The following is a 25,540-nucleotide window of genomic DNA, read 5'->3' on the forward strand; positions in this document are numbered from 1 at the left end:
AATATTGTTGGCTATCGAATTTGACTAAAATAACAAAATTAACCGGAACACACAAAATACCCAAAATACCATACTTCTTAAAACGTTTATTTTCAAGGAAAACAGTTCCTAATAGTTTTTTTTTAACTTTACGGCAATTGTTTTTCAAATCTAAGCTGAAAATAATTCAGAAACAGCTGGCGCCTCTGGCGGCCAACTGTAGAAGCCAAAATCCAAACAGAGGTGATGGAGACCAGCTGATGTGCTTGCTCAAAATCAGGAGCTCAACCCAAATGCACAAATGAAATACGCATTCTGTCGAGTAAGTGGAATCATCACGTGTGATATAACAAGCATTGATCCCGTTATGCAATGGTCAAAAATTGATAATCAAAAAGGGAGACACCGCGTGATCTTACCATATTCAAATCCCTCGGCGATGGCTTCCGATCGATCATCTGAATATTTACATGCAATATGTTTCTCGAAAACGAGCGCGTTAATCTGACAGATACTCACGTCTTTTAAATCGATGTGTTTCTTAAACCCAGATTAGATAAATCTATTCAAGATGCGATTAATCGTTTTATGTAGCGTTGTCATGGAGAAGTTTGTTTGGAATCTGTTGCCCGCATCATAAACAAGCCATGTCTTTGAAATCGCCGTTATTTTTACCGAGTCCCCATGTTGTAATAAAAAAATTAAGAATTTACTTTTAAGAGTAACAAATGTTCTGAAAACTTCATGAACAACAATTTCCATAGATTGATGGTTAAAAAAAAAATTAAAGCGATTGCATTAAAACCATTAAAACTTGATATCTACCAATGTTGTTTTCGTGCCAAGCGTTTCGTTTTAATTTTTTTTTCTTTCGCAGCAGTTTGTTTAATTGTCGGTATATTTCGCACTGGCTTTTAGCCAAGGTTGTTTCTAATTGCTGTGCAAGAACCGTATTTGTCACCTGTCAACTGCACAAAGTTATAAATGCAAACAAGCAATTGCCAGGTTTTTTTTTCCTTTTTTCTTATTTAAAGGCTGTCATCAAAAACTACTAGTGTGGTGAAAATTACTCGTTGGGGCTTTCACCTAAGCGGTAAAATGTTATGCTCGTCAATAGCATGTTTGAGTGATGCTGGTCAAAAACATATTTGAGTAAAAAAGCACCGATTTCGTGTTTGCGCTAACAGCGTTGTGCAGTGTACACCCGTTGATTGTCACCAGGTCAATAGTTTAACAGAAGCCACCACCAGTCTTCTTTTTTAATACAACCGCCTTGGCCAGTCTAGACAATGCTAGAGCCACTGAAGGTTCTCAGACTACTGAAAACTCCCAAGCTTTGTTCCAGAACAGGCCACATCACGGTACTGCAACCAACTTCAAATTGGCAGCTGGGCAAAATCGAATTGTGGCAGACAATCCTGGCAGAGCCAGCTTTCCAAGAGGGAAACAGGCTATTTGATAGAGCAAGCCATACCGAAAACCGACATGCCAGTCACCATCCGACCTGTTGCAACTTGTAACTCACCCGGTGTACAAAAACACTGCATGAGCATTTTTCATATGTTTTCCGCTTACTTTTCTCTCGGCTTCGGCCAGCATCAGCCAATTAGAAAGCTCTACTGGCTTCAAAATGGCCGACATCAGCCAGTCAGAAAGCTCCACTGGCTTCAAGATGGTTGACATCAGCCAATCAGAAAGCTCCACTGGCTTCAAGATGTCCAACATCAACCAATGAAAAAGCTCCCAAGATGGCCGACATCAGCCACTTAGAAAGCTCCATGGGTTCGGTTCTACGGTTCAAACGGACACTACAGAATGCGGGGCTCTAGGAACGTTCGGCGACATTCAGTGTCCAAACGCTGGCTCACACATTTGCATTACGGTGCGACCGACAGCACTCCGACTGCCAGCGACTGTTTACGAGAGTAGCCCCGGAACATTTCCGACCGCACGCTTCCTCGTTTTTGCTGCACCATTCTTCCACCATGGCTTTGACGAATTCTGACAATGTTAAAAGTCGTCATCCTCACGGATGGTGCATAGATCTCGCAAATACTGCAAAACATTCGGTCTAGTTATGTGCAGGTCGAAAGCATTCCATGGCTACCCGGCAGGTGGCGCCAGCGTGCCAGTATTTCCTCTAGTCATGAGCAATCGCAATACAATCTAAAGGGTTACTAAAAGGGTCGTAACGGCAACCTATGTGCTCCAAGCGTTCTAAAACACCCAAGAATAGAGACATACGCGTCCAATTTCTCTATTAAAATCGAGAATCGCAACATACCCCGTTTTTTGTGACGCTGTGCAGAGTCCAGAGGGCGCCACCGGACGTGCGACAACCAATTGCGAGGCGACCGCTTCTTGAGCGGCAGGGAGGGCAGACTGATTTTCGAGTGTGCGAGATTCGCTCAGGAAGGCGATCGCTCGCGATTGGCCGCTGTGCACCCTGTGGCGCCCTCCAATTTTTGCAGCGAATGGCAAAACGATGAGCACGTTGCACGTTTCGATTTTCTTTTTAATGGGAAAACCGGGTGCATATCAATCTAACCTACGGGTACTAGAATGCTTCGAGCCTGTAGATGGAGTTACGACCATAAATAAACAATCTCGGAAGCTACTTCGGTGCCCCTTTAACCGCTCGTGTCCGCAATCCGTTCTCTCTCTGCCGACTCAGATGGAAGAGCTGCTGATCCGAGGTGCACAATGCCCCACATCTGTCCGGAATCGACTGTGGAGCAGTCGAGGCCCGAAGGCAGCTCGGCTCTGCAGGGCGACGCAAACAGGAGCGCATTTACGCCTTACAAGGTAGGCACTTCGAAGATCCAAAGGTTCGGGCAAATGCTACATACACATTGTCCCCCCCCCCCCCCCCCCCCCCCAGAAACAAAATCTGCAGGAATTTTTTATAATGCAAAAATAAATGACGCATCGCCGAACGCTCGTTCGCCGCCCAAATCTACTGCTGGTGGTTCGAACGAGATGCGAAAGCTTCAGGACTAACTGTCTCCTTGTTAAAAAGTTAAATGCGATTTTCTGAAATTTTTAATGGGAAAGTGGCGGACAACAAGGCCCTCGGATACAAAGAGCTGAATGGCGCCAGTTAGCAAGAATGAACCCCATCTTCCCATTAAAATTAAAAAAAAAAATAAAATGTACAATTTTTTAATAAGGCAATAGTTTTGAAACTTTGCCATTTGGTTCGAACCGTTACCGCAACATTCAGACGGAGTCTGGCGATGCGTCGTCTACCTTTGTGGTGGAAAAGGTTCCCGTAATTTTTTTTCTTTTGAAGGGACACTACAACGAAATTTCGGCGCTTATTTTTTGGTCTATATGTGTTCAAAGGAGCTGTATCACATCAGATACACCAATACCTTGTTAAAAAACACTCGAAAAGGAATTTTAAAACGAATTAAACAATTAGCAGAGAGCACTTGGTGAATGTCGCCAACGCCTCGTTTGTAATGCTTGTCTAGGGACCTTGACAGGTAGCGACGGTAACTGTCTTGCCTCCGGCTACCATGAGAAAAGAGGGAAAGGAGGAACTCCTCTCTCCCCGAGAATCTCTTTTGTGTGACCCAGAAGTTGCTATTGTCCCTCTACAAGATTATAGATGATTAACCCGTCACTCAAAATTCGTCAAAGTCAAATTTGGGGGTTTTACGTGCCAATCCAATGACGGGCATCTGGCACGCCCCAGCGGAGGACTGAGGATTAATTTGGACCACCTGGGGATCTCTTGACGTGCAACCGAAAGCTCGGTTACACGGCGCCTTCTCCGCAATAAGCCTCCGTCAGATTGCGGACACCTCGGCCGGGATTTGAATCCGCCACATGGGGATCCGTAGGCCAGCGCTCTTGCCTCGGAGCCATCGAGGCGGCTACTCAAAATTCGTGCAAAAGCAACCGCTTCGGTGGCTAGAACGACTTGGACATCCTCTCAATGTCAGCCTCGCCGCAGCTTTGCTCGTCCCGAGACAAACTACGTCACGATTGCGGGGGATGTCACGTGCTCTCCGCTGGCTGCTCTCCGACGCTTGCCAGAGTGGGTTGTTTATAACAAAAAGATACAGCCACAGGCTCAAAATACAAACGTGTGATTGTCATTTACGGATATTGTGGATCATATTCAACCTATTTTTGAACACGGCGAGTATATTTCAAATTTCGTTAAAGTATCCCTTTAAATTACAAAAATCTTTATAAATAATCCCAACACCCTTGGTGAGTCACGGCATCATCTGCTTCTGCAGATGCCAGGTTGGCCATAGTTGCCGAAGAGGCGGGAACGGCAGGGAGGAGCCTAAGTTGTCCCACCTCCAATGCAAGCCTCCTACCTTTGATGATGCTTCAGTGTCTTATGAGCCCCGAATGTTCGCACGCAGTCACAGCACGGTGGAAGGCAACGAGCGCGTACTGAATGCCGGACGTTTGAAAGAGGCACCCTGCCGCTCCTACCTTGTCAAAGACTACAGAGGTGCCGCCGTCACCCCTTGCCACCGCTCCCAACGGTTTTTGGAGGAGTTTTCATGTTAGAAAAGCTATATCGTATTTGGATCAGGTGCCCAAAGATGCGGACAAAAGAAGGCAGAAGTACAGGGGACACGGTGTTTTTCCGTCCATTGCTCCTGGAGTTTGCTGCCTTCAATCGCGTTGCAGTTGCAAGCATGTGACTATAGTCGGCGACAGGTCAAAAGTTAAGTGGAAGCTCCTCCCACCCCTCTTCACTTTAGCAGAGCTAATGCTGGAGAGGAGGCAAGGAGGACCTCGCCTTCTATCCCAAGTTCGCTGTGCTAAAGTCGTGAAAGAGTGAGGGTCTTTGAGGGGGGAGCTTGAGCTGGCTTCTTGACCTGCGACAGACCATAGGTACTGTCAAAAGCAGCAACATGCTCGGGGCAGGGTGACCGAAGGCAACTCTGCCGTTCAAATTGCGTTAGCAGTTAGTTTCAAGCAGTTTTAAAAAGAGCGCCGCGGATCAAGTTGCCATTAATGAGGTTTCTCGCATTGCTTCTCTTCCAGCCGTCGACTGTCCTGACCAACCTCCAGAGGGGAAACGTGCCTACGCAAACTCCGGCAGTACCAGTGCGTACGTAATCCCCATTTCCAATTTTCGAACACGCTCCCTACTTTTCGGAATTGAGTCGGGTCGTACGCGACCTGAAAACCGGGTTGACTTTTTTTCGTTTTTTGAACTCGCAGGACGATGCATACACCAGTTGTCGGCACAAGGGGAGATACACCCGGAAGAACTCGGTAATACCTACGTCCCTTTGGCAAGGCTTGGGTGCCTGGATTGCGTCTTTGCCTGGTGTGTCTGGCGATCCATCCCGCCCGCACGTTGAAAGTAGTACGGGTGCGGTGACAAATGACGTCGCAGAAGCCGGAGTGTCATGTGGTCGGACGTCGCGATCCTAGCGATCGATGCCAGAAGCTCCAGGAAACAAACGGGAGGAAACGTGAATGCCGCCGTCGTCACCACGTCCCAACTCCCGGCTGCAGAAGCTTTTGTGGACAGTTAAGGTGCGGAGCGACCTGCAGCAAAACGAGCGTCAGTCACGTCCACCGGCAGGATCGTGGACGGCAACAACATGATGTCCGTACGACGTTGTCAGACGGACATCGAGGGGCCACTTTTTAGAGTATGGTAAACGAACCTGCCAGACACGCGTTCCACGTACCTTAGTAAGGTGGCATGGGTGTATGTATTTGTGGAGTGCAGCCTCTCAGAGAAGAAATCTATGATGAAGGGTGTATTGGTGCGGCCGAACCCTCCGAATGCAGATGGTGGCTCGTGCCGCCTAGCTGTCGGATGGAACGCCATCGCGCGATTTCTAGAGAACAGCATTGGGAAGTGCTTCCAGTAGATTGTACTCGAAGTACTGTTTAAAGTAGGTTTAGAAAGCTCATACTTTACTTGAAGTGCTTTCTCCGAGTATGTACTTGTACTTAAAGTAAACAGTTGACTAAAACCCCGAGACTGGGACGAGAAGGGACGGACAAACACAAAGAGCTCGAAACAATCTGAAAAACACAGTTTCTGCACTTAATTAGAAACACATGGGACAAACGATCATCAACATGGTGTCCGGATGCATTTCGGGTGTATAAACCCATGCCGACACCGCTTTGCTTTTTTTTGCTTCTTTTTTTTTTCGGAGTTGCCTCCGTGGCTGGCGTCTACAGAAACCATTTCAGCCGCCGACAGGCCGACTTCTTAATTGCCAGCTCGTGTCAAGTCTGAATAAAGACCAGCACTAAAAGTCGAGCACCGACCAATGCTCCTTTACGTTCCCGACTGCTCCGGCCAGCGGAGTCGATCGCGATGCAAAAGAACTTGGAATGATCTGAAAAACACAGTTTCTGCACTTAATTAGATACACATGGGGCAAAGGATCATCAACATGGCATCCGGAGAGAGTTCAAACCGGAAGTGTGTCACGTGAAACCGCCCTAGGGCAGAGTAAACTTGGTTCAGCTCAAAACATAAAAAAAATATGCCCTCCCCCCTTCCCCCCAAAAAAAGATATGAATCAAGGCATTTATTCTGTCCCAACTGTCGCATGCTTGTCTTTTCTTTCTCTTTTTTTAATTCTCTTTTTTACTTCTCTACACATCAGGTTAATTGGACCATCTTTGTAAATACGGAATATCTTGTGCGGAGTGTTTCCGAACGCTCTTTGGGCGTAAAAGAATTTGTATGCTGTAAAACCCTTAAAGGGGCACTAAAGAGGATTCTGTGATCGTCTGTTCTTGGTTTAACTGATTCTACGGCCCCAAGCATCCTAAAAATCCAAAAGCTACAATCACGCAATGCCGATTTCCCTATTAAAAACGTGATGAAAGGTTAGGACACACCACTTTCTGAGGTAATTTTTCCGCTCGGGAAGGGCGGGGCATACCCCAGCAGCGGTGTCAGCACAATGACGATGGGCGCTCGTCGGCCAATCGCAAGCCACCTCTCTCGAACAGGCGGCTTGCCGGTTTTAGATACTTACTGGCAACCGGTTGTGGTGCAGTTGGCAACCCTATGCAGAGCGCAAATTCGTCTGTTTCTTGCGCAGGGTTTGCTGTGATGTCAGAACGCCAAACTCTTATTGACCGATTGAAAGAAATAGTGGGTAGACGTCAAGGCATCTAGCATTGAGGTCTACCACTATCCTTTCAATCAAAGCCAATCAGAGTTTGGCGTCATACTGACGTCACCGCAACTCCTGTGTAAGAAGCAGACGACTCGTTCCCCGCACTGACGCTGCCACTCACAGGTGGCGCAACATAAAGCAAAAATGTGATCGCTTCTCAGAGATGAACACCCGAAAGCAGATCCAGCGTATCGGAGCATGCGTTGTACCATCCAAGAGTAGCGGTGTGAACCAGACAGCTTTTATCCTTCCTCGAGCATGGGAAAAGACGGATTTTTTAGGCTAAAACGTTTCTTTCCGAAACCACACTCACGAAAATTTGATGCAATAAATGCACTACCTAAAGACACGTTAGTGAAAGGTTTCAATGCACTCTGTTCATTGCTTTCTTATGTAAATAAAAAGATGTTCATAATGGAAATGTACACCAAAAACGAGAGTACCGTAATACCCTAAAAGATAGCTCACCTAAAATCAAGAGAAAATTGGGTGAAAAAAAGGGGTGGTCTAACTTTCAATGTGCAATCAAGAAAAGCTGGAAAAAAAGTGCTGTTTTTAGGTCAAACTTAATATCGCGGTGAAGGGCAACGAAGAAAAGATGACCGTACCTCCCAGTCAGCAATGTTTGCTTATATCCCGTTATAGTTAACTACACACATTTATGCCGAGGACATCATTGATCCCAACACTATGGTTACTAAAAATAAGCTATCCTTCAGCTGTTAAAAAAAGAAAATATAACAACTCCAGTCAAAAATAGGGGGCAGGTTACCTTTCAAGGGTGGCGCATCTCTCGGGATTTTATGGTAAAACAAGATGAGTGTGCCCTGTGCTCAGAAATGCCCTGCAACTCTTTTTGTACCGCCACAGGGAGCGAACGCATTGAGATGAAGGATGAGGGCGGCCTGACGCCGCTCCTCTGGGCGAGCGCCCACGGGCAGCTCTCGACCGTGCGCCTCCTTGTGGATCGGGGCGCCAGGGTGCAGGCCACGGGCAACCGTGGCGAGACCGCGCTGCTCTTGGCGTCCGCCGGTGGGCACTCCCACGTCGTGCGCCACCTCATCCAGCACGGCGCAAGGCCCGACCAAGCCGACCAGGTCGGGGCATCCTCGCTCTCCTCTGGAGAGTGTCCTCGGTGGCGGCGCAACTTTGAGCCTTCCCCGACGGCGTGGCCGGTCTTGGGTCGTCTTTGGGATGTAGTTATGTCCTGTGGATGTATTGCGTACGTCCTCGAGATGTACCAATGTCCTGTGGGTGGCCTTGAGACATCCTAATGTCCCACGAATGTCGTGTACACATCCTCAAAATGTCACAAGGTCTCGTCAATGTTCCATGGACGTCCTGATGTTTCATGTAGCCTCGAGACATCATAATACCCCATGAATGTCTTTTACACATCCTCGGGGCACCATAATGTCCCATGAAGGTCTTAATGATGTCCTCAGGACCTATGTATCTTGTAATTTCACACAAATGTCCCACTGACACCCTCAAGACATCAAATTCCCCGTGAACATACTCAAGGTTTCATAACGTTCCCTGGGTGTCCTCTAGATGTCATTATGTCATATGAATTCCCTATTGACGTCATATCATACTAATGTTCCACGGACGTGTCTGGGACGTCACAATGTGCGATGGGCGCCCTCGAGATGTCACAATGTCCCGTAAATGTCTTCTGCACATTCTCAAGGCATCATGATGCCCCTTGGACGTCCTCAAGATGCGATGGTCCATTTTGTAACACTTTTTTTGTTACTCAGCCAAGTACGCAAATCACTTCATGGTCTCCTTAAAGGGAAACTGAAGCGGTTCTCTATTTGAGAAAAACCATTTCAATGGCCTTCATTCTACCTCCAGGATCAGGAATATCAAGATTATTTTTCAATTTGGTGGACGGAGGCTTCAGAAATAAATTTTTAAAGTACCGCCGAAGCCCCTCCTTCCCGGGGCGTGACGTCACACTAGGAGCTTTCGGAATCTCTGCTCTCGCGCATCTTCAGCGCCTGTCAAAGCTATGCACGCGCACTCTTGCTATTTTCAGAAAGGTCAGAAAGAGACGTCACGACTGGTGTCAGTGCGGGGAAATATACCTGGCAAGCTTGCCGTTGCACGCGCTGCCCACACGAGCGACACGCGCTTGGCGGCCCGAAGATCCTAGTATGACGTCACGACTGGTCGAATGTTTTTTCGCTTTTTCTCGCTTTTAGTTGCATCTTCAGGGAAAACAAAAGTGATATTCAGATTCACGGGATACAAATACGCCAGAATTTACCTCTAACTCGTTTTTTTCAAGAAGTGTTTCAGCTTCCCTTTAAGGGGCGTTCAAGTGCTTTTGTAGAAGCTTGTTTTTGACGGCATATTGTATGTTGGGCTTTAGTCAATAAAAATGACCAGTTCTAGATGGCAAGATATCCTTGTATACTAACAGCAATATTTTTTTTTTGGGGGGGGGGGCGACATTCTCGGGTTTTCACCACCTCCATAAAATTTGACCAATGAAAATAGTTAATCGCACGAAAATCCCAAATGTTACTATTATTGCTTTTTAGGTGCATGGCACATTATATTTTGACAAAAACATCAAATCTTTGGGTGTAGGACGCGTGATACAGCAATTATTGTTTGAAAATGTTGTTTGACTGCGCTCTCTGGTGTCTGCTCTGAATGTACATAAGGGGAGTGTCACAATCTTTGATTAGATTTCTAATAAGGAAATCGGCCTCCCAGTGTAATTTCAAGCTTTTTAAGATGCTTAGAGCCCCTAGATTGAGTTACCACGATAAGTAGACAATCTCAGAATCCCACTTGAGTGCCTCACAACTCCTTTTTAGGGCTCCTTAAACAATTTGCCTGTCTGTCTGCTGTCTTCCAGGAAGGAAACACGCCCCTAATGTATGCAGCTCTCGGCAACCATGCAGCAACCGTGCAGGAGCTGCTGTCCGGAGGTGCAGACATCTGTGCTCAAAACACCGTCTTCGACACTGCCTACGACCTCGCGGTCCTCAAGAACGCCAGACAAGGCAATCCCTCGTTGCACCCCTCACCTATTTTCTTTTGACAACAGCAGTTTCATTCACAGGGTCTCATGAACTTGTGGAAACCCTACGCAGAGCCGTAAAATAACTGGGGTTCCGCATCTTGTCTTCTTTTTCATTGAATCCAGGGACATTTTTATGGGGTCTGCTCTTTTCCACAGGATCTGTTTGTTTCAATGTGGATTTTCAGTGTTGAAGCAAAATATTGGCGCTTACCAGGGCTCATGTTGAAGAAAATAGGACACAGGAATGGGATTCCCAAAACTCCAGGGAACATGCACCCGACCCGAGCAGAAATTGAAAATGTCCCCATACTGATAACAGAAGAAGAAGAGAAGATAAAAAATCAAGCAACCCCGCAGACAGTTCCGTGGGGACTCTGGTCCGGCTTAACACAAAATAAAATTGTAGACAAGATATTTTCTTCCCGTGTTAGAGGAGAATTACATAAACGACGAGGACGGTACAAAAAATTTCTCCTCTCGTGAAGTTTAAACACTGACAACCAGTTCGCGCTTTCCACTTTTCCCCCGCTTCCTCCTCTCCCCCTTCTACCCTGTTCACCGTTGCCCACTTCCTCCTCCCCCATGATGAGGAGGATCTTCTGCCTTGCAGAATCTCGTGTCTGGTCATCGGCCTTTAAGTTCTTATTCGAGGGCGGCTCCATTTCGGGGTTTTTTCGGTTTTCCCCAATTCTGATAAAACCGACTTGGGAATTAATTCTCCGAGTTTATCGGCATTCACTAAACATATGGAATGCTCTAATAACCAGTTAAAAGTACTTAAATTTCCGTATTTAGTTAAAAATTTGATTACCAAATTCTTTTAAAGTTACAGCAACAGTTCAGTAAACTTTAACATTGTTAAATTAACGAAGACATTTTCAGCTTTAAAGGGATGCTGAACCGAAATTTGGATTTTGCAAAATAAGGCGGCAGAAGCGTTGAACGGGACGCTACATACTCCAAAACTTCACTCGTACATCGATACCTCAAACAGATGGCCGTATTTTTTGGAAAAGAAGGGCGCCATCAAGTGAGGACTGTGACGTCATGACCCTCCTCTAACAGTTGAGAATGAGGGGAAGCGGCCTCGCTTCTCCCGTTCTTGCTTCTGTTCGCCAGCTCAAGGGGGCAAAGCGAAGAGGAAAGGGAACGAGAATCGTGACATGTCTCGTCGGCCGTGTTCAATCGCGCACTTCTTTTCCATAAATACGACCAACCGTTCGAGATATCGCCGTATGAGTGATGTTTTTCGGTTTTGCAGAGTCCCGCCTATCACTCCAACCTTGTTTTGTGAGCTCCAAATTTCGGTTCAGCAGCCTTTCAACCACTTTCTTAAGCTTTTCTTGTCAAATACACAAATTCACGTCGATTTATAGTAGGGGTCGGCAACCTTTTGCAGCGGCGGGCCGAGTAGTTGGGAAGCCAGCATCGAAGGGGCCGGACTGCAAGTTGCGAAGTTTGTGCATGTGTGTGTGTGTGTGTGTGTGTGTGTGGGGGGGGGGGGGGGGGGGGGGGGGCAGACAAAGAAAAGCCATAAAGTGAAGAAGTTCTCTGCTGAAGTATGGGTATGCCGGACAATGCCAATCGAAAGTGCTCCTTGTTCTTGACTAATGTCATTTGATGTCAAAACTGTCGTGTGGTCCTCGAGTCTGTGAGAGGGCGGCAGGGGAGAAGGGTCCTTTCCTGGGATCATGCCGGGGGCCGCATGAAACTGCTGCGGGCTGTGGGTTGCTGACCCCCGATTTATAGTGTTACAGCAGCGCTACATATTCTCACTGCCATCTACTATGAGTGTGTGTCAAATCAGAACCATGTCACCTTTTGGGAGTAACTGCGACTAAGTGGCTTTATAAGGAAGCAACTGCGCTTGTAACAGCGCTTCAGCTCGAGCAACTGAAACTTGATTACTCTTTAGGAGTAACTTATATGACCCTACTCTTATTTGATTGCAGTGCAGCAAGTGTTGGACAACCACATCCTGAAACTACTCCAGTAAAACGATCTCAAGACAACTCGGAATCAAGGGACGTTGCTGCAACGATTGAGCCGAAGAAAAAAAAAAACTGTGTACAAATTATCCGCAACATTTGAGTTGGTTTCGCTAGAAGTGTATCACCCACTGAACCTTTCGATGCACGCCAATCGGAAAATGTAGCTGTGACTGGAGCCATGACTTGTAATTTGGTTGGCTAGCGCTTGGAGTAAACTGTCTATGGTGATAGACCTTTCCACCCTCCGTCGCATGGGCGCTGCCATCCTGGAACCGGATGACGCGGCCGCCATTAGGTGGCTTCAACTCGTCGCACCGCCCTTCCTTCCGCACCTCGGCGAATGCGTTGTATTCGTTTTTTTGTTGCGTTTCACCTGGATTTTTGCTTTGCTCTGTCAAGTGTCGTCTGATGCTTACCTTTACCTAATTCCAGGTCATCATAAGGTGCACACCTTCTACACCTGATTTTAAGATGCGTCTCGACTATTGACATTGTCAACGTACCGGACACGTGTGGAGGCTAGAGGAGGTGCAGGAATCAGCCTTAGCACTAATGCACATTGAGTGTGTAGGCAAATCTATTGGAGAATTTCTTTGGTGGACTTGGAGTGGCTTTAGAGCACTTTTTTGCTGGCATCTTCTTCAACAAGAAAGTGTGTGCTCGCATCTACCCCATGAAAGGACCGAGCATGGAGGACTTTATTGCTCCAAATCCATCAAGGGAATTCCACATACGACAGCACCAGGGTTTCCCAGACGATACTTATCACCTGGAAAAAAGCTGGCACAAGCGAAATTGGTTACAAAGGAAACGATGAATAGAAGCTTCCGTTAAGTCATGCAGGTTCCAATATGGTTCAGTACAGGTGTGTATATAAGCAACCAGATGGTGCCAGGTATACTGCTTCTAGTCCTGAGTAATGCCATGTGTGGCTCTAAAAAGATAGCTTTTTCACTAGAGATACGCAGTATTATAAGGCTTATACATGGCATATTGTCTCTGTCCTCGATCACAGTCAATTGTTAAAATCGCTGTCCGTTAAATGCTCCCAGTTAACTGCAACGTCGAATCTCATGCACCGGCATGTCACATGCTCAACTCTTGTACCTATAGTTTTTGACCAGTGACGTAGCAAGGGGGGGGAGACTTATGGGGCTTCAGCACCCTCTGAAACCCAGCCGACTCTTTAATATATACATGCACATGCCTTCCACCAATCTTTGGCATGGTGGAAGGCATGGAGCGCATGCTGGGGGCTGGATGTCCAGGAGACGCACCCTGCCGTCCTCATTCTGTCGATGGCCATAGACATCACTTACCACAGGTGTTGGGTCCGCCTTCGTGCGAGCATGGGCACCGTAAAAAGGAACGTCTGTGCACGCTGAAATACCTAGCGTCTACAATTCCGGCACCTACAAGCGGCTGTCGCCGCACACTATAAACGAGTTTATTTCGACAGGCTGAATGTTTTGCAGATTTTGTGGAGGGTAGATTTCGGGAACGATTTGCAGGCACAAAATTCCGCAATTTCGAGTGGTATGCAATGTGTTCGTCACCGCGGGATGATATATTCGCGGGATAAATTTTTCGCCACATTTTTCTAGTAGTGAAATTCGCGAAAATTAAGTTTTTTACAGTATTGTCTTTCATTCCTTCATCTGTTCTATGACATCAAAGTTCACACTTGGGGAAGGGGATGATGAATGGAGAAACAGAAACCCGATGCATTTGCAAACATTCTTCATTTACTTAAAAAAAGAGAAAAAGAAGTTCTTCACCACATTGATTGTTGCAGCCGATAAAACGCAAGCTCAAGAATCGCCCGTCTGATGTCACGGTCCCGTCATATCCTCCGTTTCTGTGTGCTGATGTACAAGACTGAAAAAAAAAAAACACACGGTTCAACTACCCTCCAAGACTGTATTTTGTCTCTGTTACACTGTTCGGTCAATGTTCAGTAGCTGCGACCTAGCAGTGACCACAAACTTCAACTTTAAAATCAATCTGCCACTAGAAAAAGCAGTGCTTCTTTCAGTCTAGTTCTTTACTCGGCGTCTCATTTCCTCATGCTCGCAAAGCCAGCGTTGACAGAGTTAGACCACTGGAGAAGCTACACTTGCCTTGACAACGAAGCACAAACTAGTTGATGCCAAGTATAGCTTCGACAATCTGGCACAGAAAAAGCCGACGCCGAGTTAATTCGAATGAACCTTAGATTCCTTTTATCTTCCTAGTTTACCGGGTGAGCGTGAGGCTCACAACATCTTACCATTGTTGCCCCTTATGAAGGCGTCTCCATACTTGTTTTTCAGCTGCCCATTCACATATTCCTCCGTTTGCTCCAAGGCTATGTTCATGTAGCCGTCCAGACATGCCAGAACACCTACGAGGAAGTTTAAAACATTCAGTCTACATACCTAACACAGGTGCCATGAAACATAATTTTCATAGTTTATTTGCATGGCAGATAACACATACACTGCATGACACCGTCGGCGCGAACAAGCAACCTTCGGTTGTTTTTGCTTTTCTCTTAGAACTGAAAAAGTGTCATCAAAAACTACTAATGTGGTGGAAAGAGCTCTCTTAAGGCACAAACCTAAATGGTAAAGTTTGGTGGCCGCCATTACTTGTTCAAATTAATGCGCGTAAAAGCGCCAATGTAGTGTTAACAGTGTCTTGCACAGTGTACACTGATGAAACAAAATGCGTCACTCAAGTAAATATGGAAAATATAGGTCATGTAGTTCATTACTCAATATATAAGTACTCCAACTAGTCAATGGTGTACTATTGGGAAAGAATGAGATGTACTGGCGGAACGAATAAGATGAAATGGCGGAGCGCATGACCTTCAATACACGCTGCGCCACCTGGAGGCTAGTAAAGCTCTGGAGTGGAGAAGGGGGCTGCGAGGGTGTGCACAAAGTGTGCACATCGGAGTGAGACTACACCCTTGCAGCCCCCTCTTTACTCTGCAGTTTTATCAGTCTCTGGGTAGTGCAACATGTATCGAAGGCCACGCACTCTGCTGCTTGCATCTCATTTGTTCAAGATAATACATCTGTTTCGAATGTTTCTCGGATGAAGATTCGAGCTCTGGCTTAAAGTAGACATTCTGGACCTGCGAGACTCCAATTCAGACAAGCTTGTCCGCTACAGGCCTTTACACAGCGGCGACACCTTGCAGACGTTTGGAAATGAGTCGGCAGAATGTGTGTGGTATGCTCTAGAAAAGGCAGTGCGCATGTGCCGTATTTTCCAGACTACAGTCCGCATCCGGTGATAAAATTAAAAAGAAAAGATTGGTTGCAAAACAAAATTTTTTTCCTTGGATAGTTTGCGCCTGTTTTTTTAAAGGGATAACAACGAAATTTCGGCACTCATTTTTTGGTCTATATGTGTTCAAAGGAGCAGTATCACATCGAAGATGCCAATATCTTGTTAAAAAAGTCTCGAAAAAGAATTTTAAGAGGAATTAAACGATTAGCAAAGAGCACCTGGTGGATGTCGCTAATGCCTCGCTTGCAATGTCCGTCTAGGAACCTTGACAGCTAGTGACGGTGAGTGTCTCGCCTCCGGCCACGATGAGAGAAGAGGGGAAGGAGGAACTCCCCTCTTCCTGAGAATCCCTTTTGTGTGTCGCAGAAGTCGCTATTGTCCCTCTACAAGATTATAGGAGATTAACCCATCACTCAAAATTCGTACAAAAGCAGCCGGTTCGGTGGCTGGAACAACTAGGCCATTCTCTCGACGTCAGCCTCGCCGTAGCTTTGCTCGTCCCTAGACGACCTACGTCACGATTGTATTGGATGTCACGTGGTCTCCGCTGGGCCTTCTCCGAGCGCTTGCCAGAGTGGGCCGTTTATAACGAAAAACACAGCCACCAGGCTCAAAATACAAGCGTGCGATTGTCATTTACGGATATTGTACGTCAATGTAAATTCGTGCAAGTGCTTTTTTTTTAATTTATCCCCCCCCCTCCCCGCTGCTTGCCGTCCAGCCCGTTCCGCCTTGGCTTAGCGGCGACTCGGCCCGCTTCGCCAAAAGGTTGCCGACCACTGCGCTAGAGGGATGGCAACAGTAATCATTAGTCGTATGTGACGTCGTCGTGGTGCTGCGGTAGGCGGTACAACCAATCAATTGCAGCTCCACCACGACGTGACGTCACAGGGGTGCTGCGCCAGTGTTCCTCGACTAAAACCTAACCCCCTCCCTGCTCGCTAAAGAGCAGCTGGCCGCATCTTTAAAATGGCTTTAGTGGAGTATGCAGCTTCTTTTTGACGTAATATCTTGGCTGCGATCACATTTTGTGCCTCTCAAACGAAACCAGTTATTTATTTTGGTTTTGATTTCGACCGGAGTTGTTTAAGTGCAGCACTGAACATTGGGATTCTGGGTACGAATCGTTCCGTCCAAACACGTTTTGTGTAAACACGACTCGTGGACAACCTTTCATGGACACACGTTTTGTCAACACTGCTTTATGTTTCGTGGACACGTGCTTCTGTGACATTTCGGTAACTTCTTCACCAAGCAAATCGGATTGAATTACTAGATTCATTTCATTTTCTGCAAGCATACTGAAGCTAATTTGGACTCACCGAAGCGAGGGCTACGGTTGGGCAAAAAGAAATCCGCGAGCCCTGATCCCAAACGGTCCATGCAACGTGCGGACACCCCTCGCTCTACTCGAGGAAACATTACTAAAGTCTCAGGTCCGAGCTTGCACCAAGCCTCGTTAGAACAGCCAACCGATCGGCAAGCTAAGGTACCATCCGGATGTCGGCGACTGAGGCAATGTGGGCGGAAAGATGCTTTCGATGAAACGTCGCAAGCTGTGTTGATGAAACGAATGGGGGAACCTTCCGCTAAAACAAACTGTCGATGAGACGCTTCAGTGTTGATGAAACAATCTGTCCATGAAATGTCACATGACGAACTGACTGCCACCGTATGGTTCGTCCAGTCTTGAGCCTAAGTGTTGAGGGAATGGTTAGACATTTCTAAATAAATACCGCAAAGGAGCGCAACCAGCTGAGCGACAAAAATTAGGGAATAGATTCATCAACGTGCCTCTTTTACAACAAGCTGTAATAAAACAAAAAGGTTTTAATATATCTCGATTTTGACGATGCTATTAACGAGATAATCACTCAATTTTGGGTGTTGACTGTATTTCCGAACCGTTTAATTTTTATTGCTTTATTGAAGACGCACGTTTCTGACAGGCGCGGCAAAATTCGCAAATTATCTCTTCAGTATGAACAACACGAAAAAGAATCCGACGCGTTAAAAAAAAAAATAAACGCTGAGAATCACAGATTGCTTTAGAAAAAGAGTAAAGCTATACGCACTCCGGAGTGCACTTTGGACGGAAATGGCTATACGCACTCCGCTAAACTCGTATAAAACAAATGGTCACAACGTCGTTGTTTGAGCGATGACATAGCGTAGGGGTTCAGGTGTCCGCTTTCTACGCAAGTGGATGCAGGTTCGATCGGCAGTGAGCCTACTTTTTTTTCTTGAACATTTTGTTTTGTCGAGGCATTTGGCGATATTTACATTTCTTTTGAGTAAAGCTATACGCACTCCGGAGTGCACTTCGAACGGAAATGGCTGTACATACTCCGCAGAGAGCTCATGCCGCTCGGGCCACCCTTTTTGAACGGCGCGTGTATCACTGGGGAGCTCGTTAACACAGCCCCCCGCCTGCGTTCACGCCGCTTCGCGGCGACAGTATGTGGCTACTAATTACAAAACTTAATCAGTAAACGCCGCTTCGCGGCGTCCAGCGGGCAACCCAACCCCGCTGTCCCCGATCGCACCTCCCGAAAGGGAGTCCCACACCATTTAGTTCTGCAAAGTTTCGTCGAGAACATTCGGTTTTTTTTAGTGTTCATCGCAAAAAAGAAATGCAAATATCGCCAAATGCCTCGACAAAACAAAATGTTTAAGAAAAAAAAAAAATAGAAAAAACGCTCTGCCATTGCTCGAACAACGACGTTGTGACCATTGCGTATAGCCATTTCCGTCGGAAGTGCACTCCGGAGTGCGTATAGCTTTACTCTAGTCAGAAAATCATACCTCGATAATCAAGTCCAGAATTTAGCTTCACCACGACAGGCCTCCCGATGATTTGCTTCAAGAACTCGCTGGGTGTCTGGCGCCGACTCATGACGGTTCAGCTGCACAAATAGCACTAGCATAAGAAACAGTTGATCCCATGGGAGCACCAGAACATTGCACAAAACTAGCCTGCACACCACAGGAGTGCTGAGAACTTTCACGATTTCTATGTCACTGTGGCATGAACGTGTACGAGCACAGGGATTTCTTGTTGCTTTCTTTGAGCTAGTGCTAGTGCAAGCATAATGTGCCTATGGCAGCACTATACACCAATTATAGAAGCGGAGTATAATCCAAAAACCAACAAGTACTAATGTCTGTGCGACATCATGTGCACCGACATTCGCCATTCGAACTCGTTTACATCGCCTAAGTAAACTGAAATGACATACATTTATCAGAGGCTTAACACATAAGCTTGTAGAATATAAGAATACTTACAATAGTCAAATACACTGCCGCTCTTTGAAGCAGAGACCCGGGACAAAGGCACAAACACGAAAGGGCGTCAAGCGTTTCAAAACGTTTTCATGCAAGGTGGATTGTATTGGCTCTTTGTACGACTTTCAAGTTGAATTTGACTTTGGATTGAAGTACACGTTGCCAGACGAACGCCGAAACATCGCCATGCGGCAAAGAACAAGTAACGTCCATCAGGGGGGTAAAGGTGGGTGAGGAGGAGTGGCAAATCCCGTGCGCCGACATCCTGGGTCCCGAGTGAACGAACGCAAAAGAGAGCGACAGAACACAAGAGAAAGAAAGCAACGTTGCCATGGTAACGCGAAGAGTGAAAACTCTCAGCAATATAAACAGTGATAATTTAACGTTGTAAACTAAATTATGAGCTATTCTAACGCTTATAAAAAGCAATAAACTCATTACGCTGCATTAACTTCCCTTCTGTCGAAATCTCGGAAATCTGGTGGTTGCGCAGTTTCGTATTCCTCAACCGCGCCCAGCCGCGCCCCACCCCCCCCACCGGCGAAGCCGGGTATATGGTTTATAGCGAGTTTGTTTCACGGCACTCGTGCCCACGCGTGCCCACTCGCAGCGTGGAACGGGTTCGTTTCGGCCGGCACTCCACGAGTGGTTGCACTCTCCGAGTTCGTTTCAGCGCTGACACCCCACGCGTGCATGCACTCGCTGCACCGAGAAAATCGGGAGTGCGCCAAAATGCAATCCCGTCATGCCTCGCTCCGGCGGGGCCGGCGAGGAGCGGGAGCAGACGACGAGGGTTCGTCTGCTACGATGTGTCGCGGAACCGAACGGAAAAAAAGTAGATTTTCTGATAGAAATCGCGTCCCACGGGCCACGAAATCAAACGCGAGCTTGAATTGTGAGCGTCTGCTATTTCCCGAAGGAAGCAATTGACAACCCGTGATTTATTTGCAGGTTTTAAATCGCTCTGTTGCCGCACAGACGCTGAAATATACCAATGTGTAAAGGAATGCTCAGAACAAACGTAAAAGCGGCCCCCGAGATATCTATCACCATCCGTGTGCGGGTGAAAAATTTAACATTTGTCGACAAAACTCTCTCAGCAGAAACCTCTGACTGCCCAATAAGCATCAGAGAAAGCTAAAGATGGTAACTTTACCCGAGGATTGGGCAACATGATCATGTTTAACATTTACCTACGTCAGCTAACTTGCCCCGCCGTATTTTGTTCGAGAATGCTCTCGTTCTCGACGCCCTCACCGAGGCATTATAGGTGGATCATCTGATCCAGCTATAATGACGATCCAAATCGAAAGTCCCAGTTTTACTGGATATTCCAACAGGCTAGTTTTAAGCCGCACCCTTTCAGTGGTTCACGCATAATACCATGCTCAAACGGATCATGCTTGTGCTCGGACAGCATCATCAGTTTTCTTCAGTGTAAACGGTTATAAGAATTGAAAGATCGGAACCAGCTGCTTTGTAGACAGCTGGTTGCGGAAATTTACGCCGTCTGTAACTATCTCTACGGCAGCCGAGCTGCTTGAAGTCATCGCAACTATAAACTACAGGTTGCAGCGACCAACGCTTGTAGATAAACGTTGGTAGCGACTGCATTCGCATTCCCACGCATCACTCCGATCAGAAAGGCGCTAGTTTCGGTTTGAAGTCGGTACCTTTTCTACAACATAGATGGCGGCAGCATCAGTCTTCTGCACTCGGTGCATTTGGCGAGTTCGTTTGAGTCCAGTTTTCCGTGCAACACTCTGAGAGTGCGATGCATTCTGGGAGAGAACTCGAACGGTGCCAGTGCGTGTGAAACGAACTCGCTATTAGTTTAGCGTTAACACGAGGCCGTACATCTGCGCGCTTTTCAAAAAGAAAGCTTCGAAAGGAACGTGAATATCTTTCCTCCGGTAAGTTCGTGAATTGTTAAAGTTCACGAAACTGCTCTGATGATGTAACCGTGTTTGGGACCCCGAGGGTCTGCCTGCATGATCCGCCGCTTGCGGCAGCCAGAATGTATGGGAAAATGGCGGACCTTTTCCTCTAGAGTTAGTATGTTATGTATGATCTCTATTACGTCCATCCATCCCAACGTTGATTCATCCCATTCATCCAGAGCCGTAAATGTAGAGAGTTTGGCCATTCGTTGGGAAGTATAGGAGACAAATGAGGAGGCGCCATTGGCCGAAAGCGGGCTGGGCGTGTTCCAGGGCGTCTTCAGAAATTTGAATGTGACCAACCAGTAGCCGGAAATAATACCCTGGCGGTGGTCGCGAGAAACAAACCTGATAACTGCATTGGAGTAACTCTCAATGGCTGAAAATATGGTACACGTGATGTTTCAATCACGTTATTCCAAAATGATGGTGGAAGAGTGCGACTAGCGGAACGATCGACATGATCCGTACGCCAAGCGCCCAGGGCCGGGAATCTGGCGTCCGAGCGGCCACACTCTGCTCGAGCAAAACAGAGTTGAGCGGCGCATTCGTTTCTTACATCTTTCTGCATGATCATGATCAAAACAACACGTGAACCCCATTTTCAACCATAAAGAGTTACTATACTTCACTCTTACGCGCTTATTAAAACCATATACGAACATAGACTTTTGATAAGAACTGTTTGCCGCTACCACCGCTAGGGGATTCTTTTCGGCTTCTGGTTGGTCAAGAGAGCATGCCAAGCCCTCTTTCCGACTCTGCCGCACGCCCTGACTCTGCCCGCACCTCCCATTGACCAAGCTCTGCATTCATCCATTTGCATCCATCCATCCATCCTGAATGGTTGAGGCCACGTTGAGGCTAGGGGTGTCGCGAACTTTTTTCGAACCAGATTTTTTGGTCGACCTTTCGGGGTTCGACTGGGTTGAACCGGTACGACCCAGTCGAACCAGAGGGCACATGAGAGGGCATGACGTCGGCCGCGTAGCCTCCACAAGCCATGCTCCCTTGACTCCTCGCCTCTTTCTCATTTTTCTCCTTACTCTCCTCACTTCTCAGGCGAACGTGACCACGTCACGTGGCCGTAGCTAGCCTTCGTCTAGCTATGGTTTACTAGAATATACCACAGCCGAGCCTTCGATCTGATAAAACCTACCGGACGGAGCGCGCGCAAGCCTGCAAGGGATCCTCCTACAATCAACCATCCATCTCGCACGTGACATGTCACGCACACCAATCGCCAGAGAAATCTGCGGTCACGCTGGGCACAAAATGGTTTAAACTTTTTATGACTAGGCTTCACCAATACTGCAACGTGCCCCCTCCTACTACTTCTATAGTCGGTTACAGGTTAAGAAGGTAGCGGCAAATGCCCCTCAAAGAGAATGCCATATCCCTCCGCCACCTCCGTATCCAATAGCGTCCCACCGTTTCCGTGACGTCGCGGCCAACGCGCGAGGAGGGTCTTGCCTTTCTGTACATATTTGCTTTATCTTTCTACTTTGACTTAGCATTGTGGAAGCCACGAGAGGGAGATTAGAGTTCTCCCCCACCGACGGAAACAAATACGACTTTCGGGGATTAGCTTCCCCCCCGATGGATACAAAGGCTGCTTTCAGGGGCTCGGTTCCCTCTCCGATGAATACAAAGGTCGCTTTCTTAAAGGGCAACTCCGCTTGATTTCGGAAATTTTGAGATAGTGGGTGATATAAACGTGAAAAGTACTTCAAAACAACCCTAGACCGTTTGTCTCATTAAAAGCAAAATATTTTTCGTGCGATCTTGTTATTTACCACAATCGCAAACCGAAACTGAAACTTCGGCACAGCCGGGCAACATTGTACTCTCAACGTCAGTTGCATACGCACCCACGTGGAATACAGGGGTCACGTGATCTACTAGCGGTAACCCAAGAAAGACGCGGATGCGAGGGGAAGGGCGAGGAGGGAGGAGGGAGGGCGGGCCTAGCCGCGGCGGCGAACAGGCAACGCAAGCAGCAACGAAGCAGGCTATGTAGGCGGCAACCCAGGCGGCTAGTTGGTTGGCACCTATTGGCAGGTGTGTCAGCGAAACTCATCCCGTACAACTCTCTCTCCCTCTTTTTGTTTCTCTTGTCCTCGTTCTTTTTTTTTTTTTTTTTTTGTCTGTTTCGCCCACTGATCTCTATTGTAGTAGGCTCGCCTCTTTGCTTGCTCAAACGTGGAGCGCGTCCGTAGCGCCGCCCGGTAAGCTCTCCCTGGAAAAGAAAACACCAAGAAGAAAACTGCGTATGCAACAGACGTCAGCCACAACGGAAATACAAAGTTGGCTGCGCCGCACGTCGCCCGCTAAATTAGCGGATTTTGGTGACTTCGCGCGTCTCAGTTTTTGTCGGCCGGTTTAGTGATGTTTTAGGCGGTATTACGTTATAATATTTGATATTCGGTCTCTCTAGATGACACTAAAGAGAGTCGCAGTGTTTGCTAACAACCGAGAATGAAGCGGAGTTTCCCTTTAAAAAGTGGGATCGGAGACAAGTGGGAATCCATTGAAGCGGAACAAGGAGCGTTTCCAGCGAACTCTTCTTTCGACTGCGGAGAAATTTGAAACGGGTGCATCACGCTTGTGGGAGGAGCTTCTCCTACCTTCTTACTTCTAACTAGCCACCATATTCTAACTAGGGGTGTCGCGAACCGGCGGAGGTTCGAGTCGACCAGGTTCGACTTTTTCGAACTTTTAATGGAAATTCGACGAACCTTGTATTGAGGTTCGACTCGTGTGCACATGCGCCACAGGCTAGCCAGTTGGCTTCGGATTGGATGGTGATGGCTAAGGAATGAATTAAGGGCAGCGCTGATTGGTTATTTCAGTTAATACAGCACAGACAATTAAGTTAACTTCTTCAGTGATTAGAATTGGTTCCTTTTAATTGCAACTCTTTATAAAATAAGAAAAAAAAACATTTTGCATAATTTTTTTTTTTTTCAATCTTAGACATGCTTGTATCAAGTCCTGGCCACACTGTCCACAAAGTCGAACCGGTCGAATCTGGTGAAAAGTTCGAAGGTTCGTTGAACCGGTTCGATTCAGTCGAACCCCAGAAGTTCGACCTAAAAATCTGGTCCGACAAAAGTACAGTGTACTAGAATACTTGGGTAGTGTTGGGACCGGAGCGGCTCGGCAACGGGAGCTCGTGAGGGCGCGTGTATTGACAGTTCGAGGCGGCGCTGCAGTCGAGTTATCCAGAAAAAATCGCGAGGCCCGCCTTTTTTTTTTTCACTTTGAGCGGTGCACGTGTCGGTACCATGGAGAATAGAAGGGTAGGAGAGGGCATGACGTCGGCCGCGTAGCCTCCACAAGCCATGCTCCCTTGACGCCTCGCCTCTTTCTCATTTTCCTCCTTACTCTCCTCACTTACCATGCCAACGTGACCACATCACGTGACCGTAGCTAGACTTCGTCTTGCTGTGGGGTACTAGAATACGCACAGTCTAGACTTCGACCTGATAAAACCTACCGGACGGAGCGCGCGCAAGCCTGCAAGGAGTCCTTCTACAATCAACCATCCATCTCACACGTGACATGTCACGCGCACCAATCGCCAGAGAGATCTGCGGTCACGCTGGGCACAAAATCGTTTAAACTTTTTATGACTAGGCTTCACCAATATTGCAACGTGCCCCCTCCTAGTACTTCTAACCTCCTTGGTCGGTACCCTGATTTTATACACTCCGTTCCACCTTGTTGTTGTACCGCAGCGAAGGCTAGAAGCGCGAGCTTATAGCGTTGGCAAGCTGCCCTTGGTGCACGGAAGCTCGTGCCGCCGAGATGTGCCCCAAAACAAGGAGCTCGCGCTTGTAGCCTTTCCTACGGTACAACACAAGGTAAAACAGAGCGTAGGGCACATAAAAAAAAAAAAAAAAAAATCAATTTTATGATTTTTTTTTTTTTTTTTTTTAGTTTTTGCGGTAGGCAAAGGGTTAATGAAAGGTTTGATGGGCCATGTTGAAATTGCAGCTTTGAAGGGAGCCATTATTAATAGCCAACCCAATTTAGAAAGTTCGCGAACAAACAACGAGCTTTGGGCGAAAGCAACAAGGCGCTCGTTTTTGTTGTGTTTGTCCGTCCCTTCTCGTTTTCTTCCTCAAGCTTAATTATCTCTACCAACCCGCTCGTTCTGTCTTAGATATTCATCGTTAAAATTTTGCCTTTTTTTGCTTAATTAAAAGACCGCGCGCTGAAAGCTCGAATGCCGTTGTGCTGATATTGAGGCGTAGAAGAATGACACAGGTTGTCTCTGTCCCCTCGTCACTAACTCGACAGCGTGTCTTCGGTGGACTCGCCGGCGCCACACATCAAGACGACTAAGTTACTATTCTACGTATTATTTTCATAACGCGGTTTCTGAATCAAGCGAAGAAAGGCAAACTTTTGCGATAAATTTCGCGAACCTCGTTGCCTTTTCGCGAATTGTCGAAATTGTGTTTGCCTTTAATAATAACTCCCTTTAAAACTGCAATTGCGCCATGGCCAATTAGGCCGCTAATAAACAAGTTAACTAACCGAGTTTGGTTAATTATTAAACATTGCAAACGGTTATTCACCCATTTATTGTCCGCCGAGCCCTACAGGTATAATGAAAGACGGCATCCATATATCTGCCATATCCTTTTTTTTGTAAACTTATGTAAAGTTCTGTAAAGAATAAAACAAAAACACTCTGTATGTCTCCGTGAACCACATACGCCCCCTGTCGAACCATGGGTCTTTCTCTTCGAATACCCAGCTCAGGCGAGACCAGGGTTGGGCAGTATCGCGATACAAATGTATCGCGATAGTATTTCAGAAATACATTTTGTATCTGTATTTCTGTATCGCGATACATTTTTTTCACCA

The 25,540-nt window shown here is 46.9% G+C and overlaps 2 protein-coding genes across 2 annotated transcripts; one reads left to right on the top strand and one right to left on the bottom strand.

The window, feature by feature from the left end:
• Window positions 1-191: 191 nt before the first annotated feature.
• Window positions 192-14,068, top strand: LOC8023732 (DNA-binding protein RFXANK). The gene is made up of 7 exons (XM_029973106.3): window positions 192-301; window positions 2,654-2,784; window positions 4,999-5,065; window positions 5,179-5,232; window positions 7,989-8,215; window positions 9,994-10,141; window positions 12,114-14,068. Exons 2-7 carry the CDS (start codon window positions 2,683-2,685, stop codon window positions 12,155-12,157), a joined length of 642 nt encoding a protein of 213 aa, XP_029828966.1. The 5' UTR covers window positions 192-301; window positions 2,654-2,682; the 3' UTR covers window positions 12,158-14,068.
• LOC8023737 (U6 snRNA-associated Sm-like protein LSm6) lies at window positions 13,876-18,820 on the bottom strand. Its single transcript, XM_029973107.3, has 4 exons — window positions 18,723-18,820; window positions 18,240-18,340; window positions 14,422-14,535; window positions 13,876-14,030 (listed from the first exon to the last, which is right to left on the bottom strand). Exons 2-4 carry the CDS (start codon window positions 18,328-18,330, stop codon window positions 13,996-13,998), a joined length of 240 nt encoding a protein of 79 aa, XP_029828967.1. The 5' UTR covers window positions 18,331-18,340; window positions 18,723-18,820; the 3' UTR covers window positions 13,876-13,995.
• Between the last annotated feature and the right edge of the window lie 6,720 nt (window positions 18,821-25,540).

The sequence above is a fragment of the Ixodes scapularis genome, unplaced genomic scaffold (assembly GCF_016920785.2).
Source record: "Ixodes scapularis isolate PalLabHiFi unplaced genomic scaffold, ASM1692078v2 PGA_scaffold11__112_contigs__length_91849675, whole genome shotgun sequence".
Lineage (NCBI taxonomy): Eukaryota > Metazoa > Arthropoda > Arachnida > Ixodida > Ixodidae > Ixodes > Ixodes scapularis.

What these genes read in the sequence shown, in the direction of transcription:
- LOC8023737 (XM_029973107.3), bottom strand. Translation starts at nt 18,330, where the DNA reads ATGAGTCGGCGCCAGACACCCAGCGAGTTCTTGAAGCAAATCATCGGG. An exon ending in TTCTGGACTTGATTATCGAG is followed by an intron (nt 14,536 to 18,239) that starts GTATGATTTTCT and finishes ACTTCCTCGTAG; the next exon opens with GTGTTCTGGCATGTCTGGAC. An exon ending in CTTCATAAGGGGCAACAATG is followed by an intron (nt 14,031 to 14,421) that starts GTAAGATGTTGT and finishes TTTTTTTTTCAG; the next exon opens with TCTTGTACATCAGCACACAG.
- LOC8023732 (XM_029973106.3), top strand. Translation starts at nt 2,683, where the DNA reads ATGCCCCACATCTGTCCGGAATCGACTGTGGAGCAGTCGAGGCCCGAA. An exon ending in GCGCATTTACGCCTTACAAG is followed by an intron (nt 2,785 to 4,998) that starts GTAGGCACTTCG and finishes CTTCTCTTCCAG; the next exon opens with CCGTCGACTGTCCTGACCAA. An exon ending in GGCCCGACCAAGCCGACCAG is followed by an intron (nt 8,216 to 9,993) that starts GTCGGGGCATCC and finishes GCTGTCTTCCAG; the next exon opens with GAAGGAAACACGCCCCTAAT.